At 44.1% G+C, this 20,324-nt stretch overlaps 1 protein-coding gene across 1 annotated transcript; it reads right to left on the bottom strand.

Moving 5' to 3' along the window:
* Window positions 1-327: 327 nt before the first annotated feature.
* chrnb3a (cholinergic receptor nicotinic beta 3 subunit a) lies at window positions 328-16,843 on the bottom strand. The gene is made up of 8 exons (XM_041964062.1): window positions 16,527-16,843; window positions 5,961-6,112; window positions 4,008-4,052; window positions 2,991-3,100; window positions 2,343-2,856; window positions 1,709-1,899; window positions 1,119-1,335; window positions 328-818 (listed from the first exon to the last, which is right to left on the bottom strand). The coding sequence occupies exons 1-8, from the start codon at window positions 16,600-16,602 to the stop codon at window positions 687-689; spliced, it is 1,437 nt and encodes a 478-aa protein (XP_041819996.1). The 5' UTR covers window positions 16,603-16,843; the 3' UTR covers window positions 328-686.
* Between the last annotated feature and the right edge of the window lie 3,481 nt (window positions 16,844-20,324).

Raw genomic sequence — 20,324 nt, 5'->3', positions numbered from 1 at the left:
AGTAATTAGCAAGTAGTTTGAGGTTAATTTATTCAGAAATATGCACCACCTATGTCCTATCCTCTTGTGGTGCAGTAACATATTACAAAAGTAATTTGCAGTTCATCAAATTCCCACAAACACATTGCCATGTTGTAGACTCGCAGTCCTCTGCTTCCTTGACAGTCTCGGGGCCGCTGATAGTTGCCCCTTTGTCTGGTTATTAGCATCAAGTTAGTCTTAAAAACAGGACTGAAAAAAATGGATTTTGTACATCAGATTTCTTTTAATTAACATCATCATCACAGCACTTACAGCAGAGTAGAATGGGCTGGACATCATGGTGAATGTGACACACAAAACTCATTAATCATGGAGTGATACTGTGCATGTTGCGGTATGTATAATTACAATGTTACAGTTATACAAACACAAATATTCAAATCATACACGCTACTATAGCCTGCTTATTGCTTTTACTCCTTCGCAGTCTTCCAATGTATGACAAGTTGCATCTAGAACATTACAGTCTCCAGTAGTCATTACAGGCTGCAAACCACACTGTACGGAGGTAAACGTTTGATTCTACAATTGAAATATACAGTGTGAATGTTTTATTGAACCTCATCAATAAATCATAGTCAGAGACAAACTGGAAAACGAGACGGGGCTGTTGGCGGGCGTTCTTGAGTTTGTGTGTGTGTTTATCAAGGAGTGCTGAGGTACATCTGCAGAGCTGGGGTGAAGATTAAGACAGTTCCCAGTATTGACACTGTGAGGAAGGCCCACAGGAAAATCCTGTCCAACACCTGAGCCACAAACTTCCAGTCTTGAACAACCTGAATGAGACACAGAGATGGACAGACAGACAGAGCAAGAGAGAGACAGAAACAACAAAGAAAGGTCCACAGGTGAGAATCTGTGTCAGCCTCAAGCACTTCTGTCACAGTCAACATCGCTCATTCAGACGCTGCTTTGTGTCATTTTAAGCAAATATAGAGCAAATGAGTCATACGTCGGGGGTGAAATTGCAACTGTCAAGACGCTGTAGCAGTATAAAAAATTCAAAGAGAAGGTAAAACTCATGCATGCAAAGACTCTCATCCCACGCCTTCCCTCATGTCTGCCCACCCCCACACCTCTCGTATGAAGTGCTCCTTTTTGATGTGACGGCTGATGTAGCGAACTGAATTCGTGGCCTTCTCCAGCATGGCCAGCCAGGCCTGGTTCTCGTCCTCCTTCCCTGTGAGGGGGCCTCTCTGCTGGCCGCCACTGTGGCCAGGAACCCCCCTCCTCCCCACACCTCTGCGGGGCTTCAGCTCTGGGCTACGCATCTCCATATCTGGAAAGTGGTACCTGAGGATAATGGACACTCATTTCATTCATTTTACATACTGTTTGTATCCTAATGTGTACTGGCACATCTGGAAGGAACAGTTTGACATTTTGGGAAATGTGCTTCTCTCTTGCCAAGAGTTATACGAGAAGATTGAAACTGCTCTCATACGTGTACATTAAATATGAAGCTACCACCAGGAGACTGTTAGCTTGGCCGAGCATAAAGACTGGAAACGGTCAATTTTGTGTTTAACGAGAGTTACGCATGATACTATTTTTTATTAACAGCCTTGCTGTCTCTTCCCGTCTCCAGTCTTTATGCTAAGCTAAGCTAATCTTCTCCTCTAACTCTCTTAAAGATAGCGAACAAGCACAGTCGACTCTATGTTACCTGTCAGTGTGGCCCCTCATACACAGCAGCCTGGGCAGTCTCTGAAGGAAGAGGCTCTTTACCCAGGGGGCCATGGGGTGGTAAGTTGCAGAGGAACGGTGGTGGACGTTAATGACAAAGACGGTGACGATGATGGAGAAAGTGACGAAGATCATGATGAAGAGCAGGTATTCTCCGATCAGTGGGATCACCTGGAGACAGAGAAATGTTCACTTGGAGGTTTGAACTGTGGAGATCCATTTAGAATTCATCAGGAGAAACTAGTTTATTACCACATAAAAACTACACACTGTCTGTTTCGTAACGAGTTCAGTTTGGGTGGATCAGTTTTGGAGCTCAGTAGAAGGAAAAGTCAGTGAATTTGGATGCAGTCATTGTCTTTTTGAGCTCAGCTTTTCTGTACCGTTCTGTATTGGACTGAGATTTATCTGAAGTCGATAGCAAATTAATTGAGTTGACATGCGGTTTAAGCTGCAGGTAATTGAGAGGGCTGTGGTTGTGATCTGTGTTAATTAAGGAGCGTGACAATTAAGATTACAATTAGGATAAGTGAACACAGGAAATGCAGGACTGATCCCAGGCAAAACTTCAAAATGAAAACAGGGTTCGATGTAAACCCTCTTAGGAAGCCCACCTTTGAGGATGAAGGGATGATTTCTTCTATGACCAGGAGGAACACAGTGAGTGACACCAGCACAGATGTGGAAAGTGACAGTTTCTCTCCTTCGTCTGACGGCAAATAAAACACTAACACAGTCAGAAAGGAGAGGCCGAGGCATGGGATGATGAGGAACAGGGTGTAGAACAAGGGCAATCTCTTCAGGATGAAGGAGTAGGTGACGAACGGGTACCAGTACACCCCATCCCTCCTGCTTCCCTTTACTCCTGTGGCATTGAGGATCTCCCACTCGCCGTTATCGAAGAAGTCTTTACGATCCACATAGTGATCTACCAGGACCAGGTCCACCATGTTTCCATCGTAAGTCCAGGAGCCAAACTTCATGGAGCAGTTCTGCCGGTCGAAGGGGAAGAAGGTGACATCCATGGTGCAAGAGGACTTGTAGCTGGCAGGTGGAGTCCACGTTATGGTCCCGTCCCAGCGCACAATGGCTTTGGTCATCAGGGAACCCTCAAAGCGACCGTCCGCACTGAGAGAAGAGGAGATGGAAAGGATGAGGTGGTGAAGAAAAAGTCAAAAAGATCAGTCAAGGTAGGTGTGAAATATGCATCAGAGATATCAGGCACTGCTTCAGAATGTGCTACTAGTGTGTGTATAACTCACTTTTCATACAGGACAATGTCAGGCAGCCATATAGTTTCTGAAGGCACCCTGATGGAGGTGATCCCTCCATAGTCATCTGGGTTCCACTTCAGCTTCACATCAACCCACTCCTTTAAATAAATAAATGACACACACGATAAGTTACACAATCTGATCCAGTTAGCCTAAATTTTAATGTGATCCTGTGATGCAGCTGTCAAAGACGCTGGACTCAGGAAAGCTTGACGAGCCTTTAAGTGCATCTTTTACATTTCAGCACCACGGACAGCACCACACTGCTGACTGCACCAAGCAGCTGGAAACAGGGTTTTACCAGACATAGTTGTCCCCAGTTTGCTTGTGTCTTGTCCAACCACGTTTGTGTGTCTTTGATTCAACATCTTGTTGAGGACATGGATTCATTAGAGCAAATTAAAGTTAAAAAAAGCGTTCCCACATCCACCAGTCTCCTTTAAACGTCAAGATTTTTTGTGTAAAATTCTTTATTTTCATTCAGACTGTGTTCAGTGTGTTTCATTTTGTTGCAATATCATTTTATTTTGTCAATGCCATTTAATGTTATAGGTATATCATATAGACCCATCTATGAATTACACTTTTTAGGAGTGTTAGGAGGAGGGAAAAAAATTGTAGTAAGTTTATTATAATGAGAAATAGGGATTATTAAATGGGAGTTAATAGCAGGAAATACCAGGAAATAATACCAGGAAATTAGATGTTTGTCTTTTCATACTGCACTTAAAGAAATATGTTCATATTAATCACATTTACATTAGATTTGTGAGCTCTTCTTGATTAGTCCTTCAGTAAAATCAAACAACACCATAATGTGTGACATTGCACATTTTATATAGGCTACAGTTGCTCATTGTCGCTAATGAATCTTACCCAATGCTCAAACTGTGTTAGAATGAACTGATGATAGCCCCCGCTCCAGTCATGGAGAACCAAAGGTTGTGCACAAAAATTTCCCACCTGACAGTTTTTGTATTTGTAGATGGTGGCGTTCATTGTTACCTGCCAGAGCCAGACGTTGGTAGTCATCAGTTGGTTCTTTTCATCCTGCAGGACGACAGGGAATAGGTTTAGTTCACTATTTGTACATCTTAGTGGGGCTTAACTGTGAGCAATAAGAGAGGCTAATAAGGAGCAAACCAGAAGCTGGAGACAGAAAGTTGAGTGGGATGAAAGAGAGAAACCTAGTTAGAAAGTACGATTTTTTTTCAGATTCAGTTAATTGCTTCTCTTCTTTGCCACTAAGGAAGCGCAGTGGAACATTGTGAGGGTTAAGTGCCTTGCTTCAAGGTAAGTCTATAGCATTTAATGAGCAAGATGAGCACAAGTTACTCTTGGCAACACTAATATACTGTAGGTGCCGCTGCCTCATTTGCTCAATATGGAGTATTGACGTATGCTGTGCAAAAACAAACAGGGAGGCAGGGAGAGAGGGTGAAAGAAAGGAATAAGAGCAGGAGGACAAAGACAGTAATGAGTTTGTGGAAGTCAGAGAGGTTTTCCATGTGAGCTGTCGACTGTCCGTGCAAGATCAGCTTCGCCAAAACATGAAAAGCTAAACTAGAGGAAAGAGAAAATCTATGCAATAGATTTTGTGGTTTGTCTGCTCTCGAGAGGCGCTGAGGCAAACCTGATTGCATACCCATCCTCTCCGAACAGAAATTGATCTGAGCTGGGTCTTTTCAAAATCACAGCAGTTAAGTTAGAGTACCACAAGATGGCGCTCTTCTAGATGTTATTTCTGCACTGTAGAAGTACGAACATCGAATGCTGATGTAGTCAAAATGTGGCCCTCTGAGGTGTGTGTGTGTGTGTGTGTGTGTGTGTGTGTGTGTGTGTGCGTGTGTGTGTGTGTGTGTGTCCTTGTGTAAATAATAAATGTGATCTGGTTCCTCTCAGCCTGATGGCCTCATTACTTCCTCTGCTGCTATGAAAGACCACTTTGGACCTCTCTTTTAACCTTTCTTCCTCTCTCTTCTTTTTACTCTCTCTTCCTGTCCTTGGCCCTTTACTTCCCTCTGCTCCTTAATGTCGTCCTTGTTTATCTTCACACGTCTGTCCTCTCTCATCCTCTGCTCTGGCTACCTTTTATCATTTCCTCTTAACATTAAATAATAACCTTTGTCCCACCTGAAACAGAAGATGAGCCACCTACAGTATCTCTCTCATGGACTTCTTCCTGTTCCCTGGCTCTATATTCTGATGCGTCGCAGGGATGGTGAGTTTCACTTCCTCCCCTGCTCTCCTCTCTCATTCCAAAACACAACCTCAAAAGACTATGACAGGATTTTATTAACCGTGTTACATAAGGATAGTTTGATTTCCGCGGAGAGCTTGCTTAACAGGTATACACAGCTTAAGACTGTGTGCTGGGTCGGTCTCCTGGAAGCATTAGAGCCTCTCTGTCTGGTTTCACTTCGCTCACGGATGTGGTCACTGCAGAGACTGTTTAAAATACCCTTGTCTATTTAATATTAATATAATACATTATCTATGGCATGAACTGCCTTTGAGGACACTGAGGTCATTTCCTCAGCATTTTATTAGATTTGTTGTGAATTGTGAATTTGTGGGCTTTAGCAACATCTCGTTTGTGACTGACCTTTCGAGGTCCAGCTTGATTTTATTGATTATCTGCCTTCTGTTCTTCCTCAGTCAATATACCTAAAAATGCAAAGTCAGCTCACAAGCTGCATGCAAAGAAGATGCAGGAGTTCCACATTTATTTTGCTGAGAATTCAATAACAAAAATACCTGACGATTTTTCATTCACTTCCGCTTTGCTACCTCTTTGATATAAATCCATGCGACACATTGACGAGAACCACAACAGCACAACAGCGGCCTTAAAGAAGACCATTCAGTTCACAAACACATCGTCCATGTGTAAAACCTGAAATAACTTGACATTATGTGCCTCTTGTGTGTTTGTGTATCTGGGTGTTGTTTCCTCACCACATCGACCAGCTGTGAGATCTTGAGTCCAAAGCGTACAGTGATGGTGTCATTGGCGTGCTGGACAGGCCGCACCCACTTCTGGTAACCGCTGAAAACGTTCTTCAACAAGGAATCCTCCATCTCGGCCAGAGACACAAAGTCTTCCTGAGCTGGAAGAAAGAAAGTAGTGATGAGGACTAAAGACAAGGTACACAACAAAATGGTATAGTGTTCATGAAAAACATAGTTATGGATATGATAATAAGACATTAGTTAAATTAGTAATTAGAAGATTAGTCGATTAACAGTAAACTGATATTCTTTACCATTCATTTTGATCAGGCGTCAAACGGAAAAAATACACCTCTCTTTTGATCAATCCAGCTGTCTACACAGCTTTACAAATGTAAACCAGACCCAAACCACTTTAAGTCTGTTTTCTTCCATTTTACATGTCTAACTGTGGTGTGTGTTGGAGTTCTTGTGTCAACACTGTCAAAACACAGATGACCTACACTTAATGTAGTGCCTGAATGCATCTTATGTAGATGGAGGACTGAGACTCTTGTGCTGCTCTGCTGGTGTGCTGCTTTTGCTTTACAGGCCATGTAGACAATGTCTTACTGTCAATACTGTGCCTGCCCACATCCTGTGTAGATGCTGACGGGGGTTAGGCTGCTGCTTGTGATTTCAGATGTCAATTTAAGATGCTTTTCATACAGCTCTTTGACAGGGCTGTGTGGGAACTGTGTAATACAGCCATGCTAACAGCTCTGTGACCCTGTGGGGCTCACAACGAGTGTGCTAACATGCTAACCACGGTCACAATCTTAGTTAAGACTGAGAATGAATCCTCTTTTTGAGCACAAGTATCTTGTGTTTAAATTAACTCACAACTAGCTTGGCTAGTGACTGTTGTGAATAGAGCAGCTGACAACATGGGAAAGACCATGTGACTGCTTGGAAAGACAGCTGACAGGAGGGAAAAGACCCCACAGGTGCTGGTATGGGCTAGCAACCCATGGCAGCAGTGGCAAGCCTTAACCTTGCTACAACCAGACTTAGCTACAACCAATATAAGGAAAATACCCCAAGAGTCAGCGAGAGCAGGGGTGGAAGATGACTCACAGGTGGATTGCATGGTAACGAACAGGATAACGGATATGACTATGCCTTGGATACATGACTCAGTGAGGGATGGGGGCACGGACCCATCTCTTAGGGCCAGAGGTAGCAGTACTCAGGTGACAGGGAAGGCAACTAAGGAGAGCAAAAGTTGTGCAGCAGAGGATAAGAAGCTTCAAGTTTGCCCATGTGGCTGGCAGAAAATAACATCAATCCGAGGCCTTAGAACTCATCAGGGAAGGAGGAAGTGTTTAGCGGTGGAAGGGCAGAGTGGCCGCATCGACCAGTATTTCTTGAGAAGTCAGTCAAATCAGTCGGATGAAGTCCAGCGACAGGTAGAAAACCACAGTTCGCAGGATATCAGTAACACTATCCCTGGAGAGGAGGAGGTACGGAGAGGGGATGCAGTTGGTGTTGAGGGCAACAGGCCAGCCAAGGAGAGAAGCATGGAGCAGAAAGCTAGAGTTAAGTGGCCGAGGGCTAATGATAGCAAAGAGTGGGAGGCAGTTGATAGAGATTTATCAGTCATATTAAGCAGGCTTAGAGGAGATGTAGTGGAGAAATTGGATAAAATTGGAGATGTGATCTACTCCTATGGTCGAGAGAGATTTGGGGTGCTTGTCAAAAGGAAAGGCGAGAGGGTGCAGGTCGGCAAGTCTAGGCGGCAAAGAGAAATAGAGAAGTTAGTAAAGGAAAGGAGGCAGTTAAGAAAGCAGTGGAGGAAGGCGACAGAAGAAGAAAGGGAGGGAATTAAGGTGTTGCAGGAGGAACTGAGAAGCAGGTTAGCAGTACTCAGAAGGGCAGAACACCTTAGGGAGAAGAGAAAGAAGAAGGAACGTGCAAGGTCAGCATTTTTTAGGAACCCCTTTAATTTTGTGAAAGGCTTGTTTAATCAAGAAAAAGGAGGGCAACTTAAGGCAACGAAATCAGAGATTGAACAGTATTTGAAGTCGACGTATTCAGATTCAAAGGAGAATAGGAACATAGGTCTTCCACCTGACATGCCACCATTAGGGGAAGTGGAGCAGGAGATGGATGTGAGCCCACCTAGGTGGAGAGAAGTGGTGGAGGTGGTTAGGCGTGCAAAGGCTTCTTCGGCCCCAGGGCCTAATGGAGTCCCCTACCGTGTCTATAAGAGTGCACCTGGCATCTTAAGGACACTATGGAGATACCTGAGAATAGTTTGGGAGAAACAAAGTATTCCAAGAGCATGGCGCAGGGCAGGAGGTGTCTTCATCCCTAAGGAGAAGGAGTCATCGGACCTTAGCCAGTTTCGGATGATTTCTCTCCTAAATGTTGAGGGAAAGATTTTCTTTAGTATCGTAGCACAGAGGCTGGCTAAATACTTAGAAAGGAATGGTATGATAGATACGACAGTGCAAAAAGCAGGGATACCAGGATTTGCGGGATGCTTAGAGCATACTAGCATGATTTGGCATCAGATTCAGACAGCTAAGAGGGAGAAAAGAGACTTGAATGTTGTATTTTTAGATCTGGCTAATGCGTTTGGGTCAGTGCCACATAACCTTATTTGGAGTTCCTTTGACTACTTTAAAGTGCCGGAGATAGTTGTTAACTTGGTGAAAGCATATTTCCAAGACATCAGACTGTGTGCAAGTATCGCAGAGCTTACAACAGGCTGGCAAAGATTGGAGGTTGGTATTATGGCAGGATGTACAGTGTCCCCGCTAGCTTTCACAATGGCTATGGAGGTAATTATTAGGGCTTCCAAGTGGGTCGTAGGTGGAGAGAGACGGCAGAATGGAATGCGTCTTCCACCAATTAGGGCTTATATGGATGATATGACACTGCTAACTTCAACAGTGCCATGTACAAGGAGGTTGTTAGATAAAGTCAATCAGAATCTCAAGTGGGCTAGTATGAAGATTAAGCCTAGTAAGTCAAGGAGTATTTCAATATACAGAGGGAAAGTAAGTGATAGAAAGTTTGCTATAGATGGTGAGGAAATCCCAACAATTAGGGAGAAAGCAGTTAAGAGTCTAGGACGGTGGTACAATGTGGACCTGAATGATGTTGAACAGGTTGTGCAATTTAGAAAGGATGTTGCAGAAGGGCTGGAGAGAATAGATAAATCAGGGCTCCCAGGAAAACTGAGGTTGTGGTGCTTGCAGTTTGGCTTGTATCCTAGGTTAATGTGGCCAATGTCAGTATATGAAGTCCCATTATCTGTAGCAGAGAGAATGGAAAGGCTAGTTAGCTCTTATATTAGAAAATGGTTGGGTGCTCCCAGGTGCTTAAGCAATGTAGCTTTGTATGGGAAAGGAATGCTTCAGCTGCCAGTATCCAGTCTAACAGAGGAGTTTAAATGCACTAAGGTTAGGACAGAACTTTTATTATCTGGGAGTAAGGACATGTTAGTTAGCAATGTGGTTCCGAATCCTTCTGGGGGGAGGAAATGGAACCCAAGGGCAGCAGTGCAGGAGGCAGAGGCAGCTCTTAGGCATGCAGAAATAGTAGGAAATGTTCAATTTGGCCGGGGAGGCTTGGGGCTTGGCCCAGGCAAACCAGTGTGGAATAAAGCAGGTCTAAAGGAGAAAAGAAAGCTTGTAGTGGAACAGGTGCGTAGGCAGGAGGAGTTGTTAAGAGGGGCAAAAGCAGTTGGTCAAGCCAAACAGGGACAATGGTTGAATTGGGAAGGTGTTGAGAAGAGGAAACTTAGTTGGAGGGACCTGTGGAATATGGAGGAAGGCCGTATTAAATTTCTGATAGGGGCGACATACGATGTGTTGCCAACCCCGCAGAACCTAAGTCTCTGGGTACAGGGCGATCAATCGTGCCCACTCTGCTCAGGTACAGCAAGTTTAAAGCACATTTTGTCAGGTTGTAGAATTAGCTTATCACAAGGCCGGTATACATGGCGGCATAATCAGGTGCTGAGAAGCTTAGCCGCAGGCATTGAGGAGAGAAGGAAGCAGGTGAATTCTGGAAGTTCTAGAAAGGAGAGGTTAGATGTGCAGTTTGTTCGAGAGGGGGAGAAAAATAAAGCTGCTAAGTCAGGGAGAAAGCAGGGAGGTGGCTGCCTGGTAGGGGCTGATGATTGGCAAATGCAGGTCGACTTGGGAGGACAGCTAGTTGTGCCCCAGGAAATAGTTTATAGTAATCTGAGGCCAGACATTGTCTTATGGTCCATGAGTAAAAAGACTGTGTATTTTATTGAGTTAACAGTCCCTTGGGAAAATTCAGTGGAGGCAGCTTATGAAAGGAAGAAGACTAAGTATGCAGATTTAAAGACAGAATCTGAGCAGAGGGGATGGAAGACCAGGGTCTGTCCGGTTGAAGTGGGGTGTAGAGGTTTTGTTGCAGGGTCAGCTGTTTCACTGTTGAGGGAGCTGGGAGTGCATGGGCAAAATTTAAGAAAGACAGTGAGGGAGATGTCAGATGAGGCTGCTAGGTCTAGTCAGTGGATATGGATCAGGAGAAATAATAGTAGTTGGGGGGTGAAATAGGGACAGTGGGGGGGCAGGCAGAGGACATGCATGCCTAACCCGGCAAGAGAAGAGGTTAAAGTCTGAACAAGACACCTCTCCTCTGCTCTGCTTTCCCCGCCCCATCTTCTCGCTCTGCCAATAGGAAGAGAACCAGGAAGTTTAGATAAGGTGGGGGGTGTGGCCAGCTAGAGTCTCTCTTTGGGACCATGCGGCCTGTTCAGGTGAGTTTGCGTGGTAAGACACAGAGTTGGCTTGTTTTTTGATCTTTTTGGTTGTTTTCCTGTTTTGTCTGCTTCTTGAAGGAAATGTTAGGGTTTGTTTTCCTGCTCTGTTTGCTTTTTGAAGGAAATGGTAGGGTTTGCTGCTTCTTGAAGGAAATGTTAGAAGAGGCTGTTAAATCTAGTCTGTGGTTTAGGCCTCCACCTTCAGCACCTTCTAAATTTTCCACCCCCTACCCGAACAAGGGTCTGTATCCAATCCCTACTTTCATCTTTTGACTCTACCTCTTTATTTTCTATCCCCTACCCGAACCAGGGTTTGTATTCCCACCCCGCTTTTTTCTTGGTGCAGTTGGTGAGAGGCAGGGGTAGATGATGGTAGTGTGGCAATCGGCAGTTACATGTGGCATCTAGGCCTGTGGTAGCATTGTAGCAGCTAACAATAGCTAAAGCGGTGAGAGTATGATAGTATCTTAGCAGTTAGTATTGGTAGCTAGCAATTAACATTAACAGTATAGGTGAATCTAGCGTTATTGTCTTCTTCTGTTCCTCTTAGCAGGTAGCGGTTAGCACATAACATTAGCTAAATGGTAGCATCGGAACTGTATTGTCTTCTTCTGTTCTTCCTAGCGGTTAGCAGTAGCATTAGCAATAGTTAAATGGTAGCATCGGTACTGGCCACTACCTGGAGCATCTCTGGGTCAGTTGAACGTGGCGGTGCTGTTTGGATTGTGTAGGAGCAGTGTGAACTGGCACTAGGGGGGGTGACTCTGGGACGCCGGAGTTCACTGCCTAACCTCCTGGAGGTGTAGTGGGACTAAGTAGGCGAAACACTGTTGAAGGGAGGTTTCCACCTGATGACCCCCAGAGACGTGTTAGGAATCACTGCTCTTTGGCAGGTATAGAGGCAGATTAGAGCTCCAAGGTTCTTCACTGAGAATGAATCCTCTTTTTGAGCACAAGTATCTTGTGTTTAAATTAACTAAGCTGGGTAGCATGCTAACATTTCTTAATTAGCACTAAACACAAAGTACAGCTGATGAGAATGTCATTAGGTTTGCAGATATTCAGTCATCAACCAAAACACTGTATGAACTGATATTTGGACTGGATGATGGTGGTGGTAAATGAAAAGTCACAGGATCACAACAGTTTTTACAAGTCATCCTCTGGGGCAGATTAATTTCTGCAACAATCATGGTAATCATTCCAATAGTTGTGAACCTCATATTGGCACAAGAGGCAAAGTTAGGGGATCACCAACGTCAGTAGGATGCATAGTTTTACACGTTTGTGCAAATCCAGTTACTGTTGAGAGATCTCAATGGATAGGCAAAAGCTTTGACCTGGTGCTAGATGACCAGTCAGGGGATCACCACCGTCACAATGATTCATCCCCTGCATACGATGCTGCTCGCATGGCTAAATGCGGATAAAAAAGGCAATCTGAGGGCACGACAAGGCAACTCTATATTCAGTCGTTTTATAAGGTAAATTATTTGATTCATTAAAGAAAGCAACAAATGAATCAATGGTGAAAAAAGCTGTTCTTTGCAGCTCAACTTAAATGGCTAGTTAATGCACATGCATGTAATATTCATGTGCAGACAGATGTGCACATAAATGTCACCCTCTTGTGAGGCTTACATGTTTAAGAACATACAACGGCACAGTGGTGCATGAACACAGTGAACTGCCTCTCCCGAGCCTCAACAGCAAGTGGAAGGAAAAATGTAGTCAGGGCCTAAGAGTCACTCACACACAAACACACACACACACACACAGTCAACGCTGGACTGACAGCTGGTCATGGCCGAGCGAATGCATCTCAGCTCCCAAGGCTGACAAAATGATCATGTTGACATGATCACCTCAGACAGAACAATTGCCAGGGGAGACAAGCCGAGCTCAGAGCGCTTTGTGCAGCCAGGCACAAATAGTCAGTTAAAAAGTGACGCTCATGCTGAGCAGGAGACTGAAGGAACAGTGCTTTCGCTTCACCAGCCACCGTTCTAGTGCGGACAGCTGGGAGATATCAGGCCTGTTAGGTAGACAATTACAGAAAACACACTGTGATATTCTGCAGCTACAGACCAAAAAATGCACGTGTAATTCAGTTTGGTTCAGCAGAGAGGAAACAATCAGTCAATGGGTGATGGTACATCTTGTCGTCAGTAAGAGCTAATGGTTTAGTCTAATAGTCAGACTGTTCAGAGACTCGTCAGCAGCTTAAAGTTTGCATACTTGATTGCTCCGACAGTCAGCGTGCTCACCGACAGCTGCATGTCCCATCAAATTGTCCTTCAGCAAGACGCTGACGCTCGTCCCTGTTATTCACATTGTAACTCAGTCTAAAAGATGCGGATGACAGCAGCATTTGCTGGACGCTCAGAGCATTATGTGGTATTTGCACTTGAGCTGCACAACAGAGCCTCCCACAGTAACAGGGTGCCTCTGTCAGCTCTGAGCGTTGCACTGCATAAGAGGATGTTATTTGGCACCGCCAATAGTAGTGTTGCAACGGAGGCAGAGGCTGATAGAAGGAAAAGAGACGTTTGGATCAACAGCCTCTTGAACAAGGGGAATGGAGCAGAGGAATGGAGAGAGCTGATAAGGGAAGGAGTGAGACAGAGTGACCCAGAGCAATTCCCTTCAGCGTCTGAGAGAGACAGAATGAGGGGGCAGGGTAGGGGTTGGTACAAAAGGAGAAGTTAACTGGGGCAAGGGGAATGAGAACAGACAGTAAAACAGATAGCAAGGAGAAAGCAAATTCCCATTTCAGCTTCTTAAAACAAGGCTCTATAGTGAGCAGGCCAATCCCTCTGCTACTGTAGTTCACATTACAGAGAGATCGGGGAGTGGGGGGGGGGTCGTAGATAGCAACGTTACATCAACATTCAGCGTCTGATAATGATGTTTTTGTTTGTCTCAGCTGTTTTTGTCACGGCTGTGCCTAATTCTCAGTGATTAATTTAGTCCATAAATCCTTCTTCCAAGAACCGTTAAAGTCAGGTAGCCTTCCTGATGGAGACACACTGTTAACTGAATGCACTGTGCTTCTTATACATGGCAGCTACATCAAAGTCTGAACACGAGCTGTTTTATTTGTTGATGAAAAATCTCATACGCTTTGTTTGTTTTAATGAGTTACAGTTAGGTATATTTTTTCTTATTCTGTGTATTTCTTAACAAATCCCATGAAAAGACAGATTGCAACTATGATCTGGTCTGTCTCTAAGCACTTTCCATACCGTCCACTGCCAATCTGTTCCAACTGGTCACAAATATGTTTCTTTTTCTTCTTTACAAAGGCTCAGCTCAATCTCCTAAAGCAGCTGGACACTGTACTTTGTCACAAACATTACTCAAACAGAAGTGAATTGTGAATTTGTTGGGAACTATTTTCAGCAGCGGATAAATACACATTTGGTACTGAAGTGAATATTTATGGCAGAAGGATGGTATATTTTTGATCTGACTCAAACTAAAGTGCAGTGGCTTTAATCATAGAATAAAGGAACATCATCAGCTGGTGTGACAGTGTGGCTCACTCATATTTTTAATGGTTATTAAGCAACAATGGAGCTCTATGGCACACAGGAGTGAGCAACATGTATGTGTGCTTTCTTACTGTGTGCATGCGAGGACAAAACTCAGAGTGCTTTGGGGAATGTGTGCATGGATACAACTATATACCCTCATATTTCCCGTCTTCTGTCTCCTGTTTCCTGTCGGGTGCGTTGGAATCTGGCGGGCTCGGTGTGTTCAGACAGATTACCTCCCGTTGCATCAGAGCCCGTAAAGCAGTCAGTTTGTAAAGGCTTGAAACGGGGTGTCGGCACACTCAGTCGGCTGAATCCTATCTACCATCTCTACGGGAAGCAACTCTGTCTCAAGATCCTCATCAACAAAAACGCAGGAGCCAAACCAGTCGAACACTGCAGGGATGGATTACAAGCGCCCCCTCCCGCTCTCAGATAGAGGATGATTGACTCTCTGCGTGTGTGTACATGCAAGTGAAGTTGATTGAGCAGGGGTGAAGGGGAGAGTATTGATTAGAAAGCAGAGTCTGATGGTACGGGGGTGGGGTTAATTTTTCTATGGGGAAATTATGACACATTAGCATGTGCATACACTGTCTGTGTGTGTGTGAGAGAGAGAGAGATGAACTACAGTTTGTGGATGATTGATACAGAGGGGTAACCCAGCATCCAAACAAACACCCTGCGTCTTCATCAATCTAAATCACCCCATGGGCCACACAGTGGTATGATCACCTTGACACTGCCACCATCTGTTCAGTGTGGAACCTCAGTGGGATGTACCACTGAGAGGGGTAGAAGGATGAGGGGGAGAACAGAGGGGAACCCATTTTTTTTCATCACACACGAGTGTAAATGAAAGACAATTTAACTTTGTGTTTTTTGCCTCTCTCTGATTTTAAATGAGATGCTTACAGGCCACAGGAAAAAGGGACATTATTGAAGGCAAGAATCAAGAGAGAAGGAAGCGAGCTTTACCATCTGTGCTGCAGCCCTGCTCTTAGTTACCCACAATGCAACTGGACAGGTACCTCTGAGGTAGCCAAGACTCACAATGGTTAACTCCAATCTTTGAGGCATGTACTGTAATGTATGCGGGCGTGCACCCCAACACGTGTCCACATGGTTACTGCACGCCAAGAACACTGACCATCACATGCCCAGAGGTGACCACATGTGTGCAGCATTACTGTACACAGCCAACACATGTACGAACATTTGAGCCCTGTTGTGAGCTGTTTTCATTGGCGCTACTTTCCACCAAAGGAAAAGGTCCTGTGGAAGCTGGAGGTATCATCCCATCTCTACTGAGTACTAGTACTCAAAACCTGCACAGATAAAACCCAACATGTTTGTAATTTGGGTGAACTGACCCTTTAAAATCCAAGCACGCCAACCTGCCTCCAACAGGTGACACTGCTGTCGGTCAGCCTCCTTTGCAGCTCGGTGTCATTTTAAAATGTGATTCCTCTAAAGTGTGGACTCGTAATGGGACTCATTGGTCACTGAGGGTGGATTAATTATTTCTTGTCATCACATCCCTCTCTTTTACTCTCTCACTGGCACACACAGACGCACACACACACACTCTTGCAGTATATCTATAGTGCATGTGTGTGTCAGAGTGACAGCATGTGCTGCCAAGAGCCTCTCCATCTCAAGATTAGAGTGGTTCAAACGCTTTACCGTAAGATGAATACACACACGCACACACACACACACACACACACACACACACACACACACACATACACAAAGTAGAGCGTCTGCTTCTCTATAACTCAACAGTGACACAGTATTTCATCCTTTACTCTTCATGAGACACAGCTGAGTCACAGCTTGTGTATGTGTATGTATTGTTTTGTCAGCTCTTTGTCCCACGTTGTCCTCCTGTGGCTGTTACACACTCGTCCTCATGCATCCCCAGGGGGCGCTGCGCTCCCGGTCTTTAATAAACCATGAATGTGCTCCTCTCACCTGACCCGAGCATTTTGCGAGTGCAATCACATCTGAATTATACAATATACCCGCTTTTTTCTCAAACGCTTCCTCATGAAGAAGCGCTGTGCTGTCTGTTAGATTAAATATACTGTAACGTGGTGGGATGCTGTGTTCTGATCGCGCGTCACAAACCCTCACCAGGCTGCATCCAAGTCAATTCAGGCTTTGTTGTTTTGGACACATAGGGTCCAACCTTGCAGTTCAACAGCTTCAGCAGTTTAAAGGTGAACTGTGTTTCCAGATTCTTACCTTGCATAGTAGCCTTCCCGAGAGCCAGGGAGAACCACAACACCGCAGCCGCAAACTTCATGCTCCCGCTGGTCATCAACAACAGCGCCTGGATCTGTCCGCGTCAAATCATCTCACTGTCCGCGCAGTCCTGCAGGACGCATCGCTTCAGCAGCCGAGCGGGACCTCCGGAGTATCGAGACGTCCAGTGTAAATAACGAAGGGCAGCCGCTTGTTGGAGGCTTTGCACCGCCTTCACGACGCGGGGCAGCAGCAGCCTGTGTGACTCCCTCCACCTTCCTGCTGCTCTGTCGCCTGTTGTGCTCCTCTGCAGCCTCTTTCCGTGTGTCCCGGTGCAGAGATGGATGGGTGGATGGATGGAGCGGAGCCGGGCTGAGGGCGGGACGGAGGAGGGCCGGCCCGTCAGAGGATGGAGGGAGGACGAGGACTGGGGAGGACAGATCTGGTCCCCATGCAGAGGATATAAATAATCAAATAAAATAAATAATTAGATAAACGGATAGATGCACATGCAGTGCACAATACTCATTCAAAATACAAACTTGAATTTTAAATGCATTTATAGGACATATCATCACCTTTTTGGCTCACTGTTATGCATCTTTAAAAACTTCAGTCTCTCCACTTTTAATCCGTTTATATAAAGGTGGTAAAATTCAGTTGTGGTGTAAAATAATATTAGATGTCAGGCTTCAAATGTAAATATTACAAAGTAGTACAGTGCAGTTGGATACTGGTCAATTACAAGCAAAACAATCCAAAGTGAAGAAAAGGCTCACCACAGTGACCTTTCTGGTGTTTGGTTGAAGAATAATCTAATCCTAGGTTAAAACTTTCTCATTCATGCAGACTACAGTCTTCTTTCCTTCAAAGTGTCTTCTGATACTGTATCACTGTATCACTGATGGATGTGGCCAGAAGTGGTGTGACGTATGCTCTGTTGCAACAGCACGCAAACCCAACAGTCTGTGAGCCTGATGAAGCACATGCGAAACGCTGGTTGTAAAATAGAGCTGGGTTTCAAATTAAGGCCATCTGAGGGGGAAATAAGGGTGGACAAACTCCTGCTGCCAGTCATGAACGTACATCTGATCTGTATAAAGAGTTTCCACTGCTTCATCAGTAAATTCAATACTTTAGACTTTGTCACGAATCATGTAGTACAAGAACTTACAAGGCATACAAGAGAAAATAGAGAACAATAGATCTCATGCTTAATATGAGCAAATACCCTTATTGGAAGTGAACTGAAATACAGGCCTGTCTCTAATATATATGCCTTCAAATGAATGCCTGTTGGCCTGTAGTTGGGGTAAATTCAGAGCCAGCACTATTATAGATTTTACAGTAATAGTTTCTTTGGACAGGAGTGCACTGGGAAAAACTTTGACAAACACCTTGGAAGACTGACAAATACTGCAGCCTATGCACAATGGTCACCACAATGCTGAACCCGGATGAGAAGACAGATCGATGCGAACATTAGTGGTGAGGAGACATGTACATTAGATTTGAAACAGCAGTTGTCTTGCTGTGAAGGGATCAGGGTGGAGTTATGTGCTGGAGTCAAGCTGGAGAGCTGCCAGGACCAAAGGCCCAGAGGATGGAGGCTGAAACCACACACTGTGAACTCTGTATTCCCACAATAGTGCAGGAAATGACTTGGGAACCTCCGACCAGCATGATCAGCCTTACAGTGTCCAGAGAAGACAAGTTCAGAGTGTTTGATTTGGAATGCAGAGAACGGTTGATGAGGATTGATTTGAGATACTGAACATAATGTTCCTATGATTCTGACAGCCAGTCGATACTGATAAGAATTCCTTCTAAACAAACCACATTGGCTCAAACTATTCAAATATTTTTGATAGACATACTATAGACATACTATACACTACTTGTACATAATATTTCAATGTCTTTTGAAAGATCTACAGTTACAAATTAAACAAATACTGTCCTACATCGTGTTGCTGAATTATGTGCTTATTTTCAGCTCCCAGACATTTATTCATTCATTATGGGCCCTATTTTCCCATGTTTTAAAGTCCAAGTGACTAATGGAGACAGCAATTTTAGTTTTTTCAGTAGAGCTGCATCCAGCAGCCACGAAACGGGCTGCAATATAATCCTCCAGGTGTTTGTACACCATCAAAGTACGTCCACTAAAAGTGTTTTTTTTTTCTTTTGTTAAAGACCAAAGCCACCAAACTCCTCTCACAGAAAAAGTGATTTTATCATAATTGTAAAACACACTGATTCAAACGCAACAAAAACAAAATAAAACTCATGAAAAACTTTCTTAGTTTGTCTTTTCACTGTTCCAATAACCATCACAAACACTTTCATCTACATAGACTTAAATGTCAGATTTCAACAGATTTTCCAGATGTAAAACAATGTGATTCCTGTCCATCATGCAGTTCTTCCAGAGCAGCGATGCTGCTTTTTTTTTTTACCCACAATTGAATATTAATTTTTAAAATTAAATGTAGAGATTTTTTTTTACAATTAAAATTTAAATTTAGAATAGTCTCTGTCAGCCCTAATATGCATATGAAGACATTTGACGAATCTTTTCGTTGCGCTGGGGGACTGATGGGGCTCATTTTTTAAATTAATTAATTTTAGATGTTAGTGCTGTTTCCCACCTGTGAGACGTTGAGGTGTGGAGGCCAGAGAGTGATGAGAGGCTTGAATGTAAAATGAACATGAAGGCAGGCAGCACAGGTGGCATGGCAGGGATAAGGGACAACATTATGATGATGATGCGGCAGGGGCTCAAACATATTCCAGGGACAGCAGGTATGTGTGGATAGCTTGGAAGGAATTAGCCAGAGCCTGCACAGACACACCAAACTCATTTATCAAGTATTTGCAAACTGGGAAAAGCACTACATGTAAGTGTACTGATTTAAAATACAGGGTGTGCTTTTATTAAAAAAAAGTGATTAAAGTGATTGTCAGTGGATCAGTGATTTGCAACTTGTGTCACTGCTGTAAGATAAGTGCTACTTTGGTCAACATTACACAGAGGTGTGTTGGCGTTACCTTGGCTCCAGTTCATGCTGTAGGTCACCAGGCTGAGGTGGGGCCTTATCATGCAGTAGAACATGGGCAGCTAGGAGGTGATCCCCTCCACACGCTGGCACACAGAGATCTATCACTGCAGCCAGATTCACCTGCAGGATTTAAGATTTTAATAGTAACTTTAAGGAAAAACCTACAAGCATGTATACCTGATTACCTAGAGGATTGTGAAATATTGGAATGGTGGCATTGCGGTACATCTCGTGTTTTATTTAACTTTTGTCATTTAATAGAAGAGTATCATAGTAGATTACCATGGGTCAGACTGAACAGGTTGCATAACTCATTCCTTCCTCGTTCTGTCAAACAGTCCTCTTTTTGTCTGTTCCTGAGGTGACTGTGGAAATAAGATGGGTTCTCTGTAGGCCGTGGGTGATGTATCGTTAGTCGGGAAATGAGACACAAGGTTTAAAGGTGTATTATGCAGGATTTTCCAAAAAAAACAGTGTCTAGACTCATACAAAAGTAATCCCTCTCGGTCACCAATTATGACCCACCAGAAATAGTGGCAGTGTTTTTATCTGCAGGGACCCTGTCCTCTGCCGGTGGTTAGCTTAGTTAGCTTGCTAAAGTATCAGGTTCCTCATTACAACAAATGTAATGTTCCTACAATAGCCGCTTGCAATGTACGTACGCAATGTACGATTTACCACTTTGATTTACCGTCATTTTTGCTTGTGGAGCAGGCAGAAGTGTCATCTAATGGTG

The sequence above is a fragment of the Chelmon rostratus genome, chromosome 3, assembly GCF_017976325.1.
Source record: "Chelmon rostratus isolate fCheRos1 chromosome 3, fCheRos1.pri, whole genome shotgun sequence".
Taxonomy (NCBI): domain Eukaryota; kingdom Metazoa; phylum Chordata; class Actinopteri; order Chaetodontiformes; family Chaetodontidae; genus Chelmon; species Chelmon rostratus.
The sequence above is the reverse complement of the archived record's forward strand: the minus strand, read 5'-3'. Positions and strand labels throughout refer to the sequence as shown.

Coding starts and splice junctions, on each gene's coding strand:
- chrnb3a (XM_041964062.1), bottom strand. CDS start 16,602: ATGACCAGCGGGAGCATGAAGTTTGCGGCTGCGGTGTTGTGGTTCTCC. Junction 6,113..16,526: donor CGGGAAGGCTACTATGCAAG/GTAAGAATCTGG, acceptor TCTTTCTTCCAG/CTCAGGAAGACTTTGTGTCT. Junction 819..1,118: donor AGGAGCACTTCATACGAGAG/GTGTGGGGGTGG, acceptor TGTCTCATTCAG/GTTGTTCAAGACTGGAAGTT.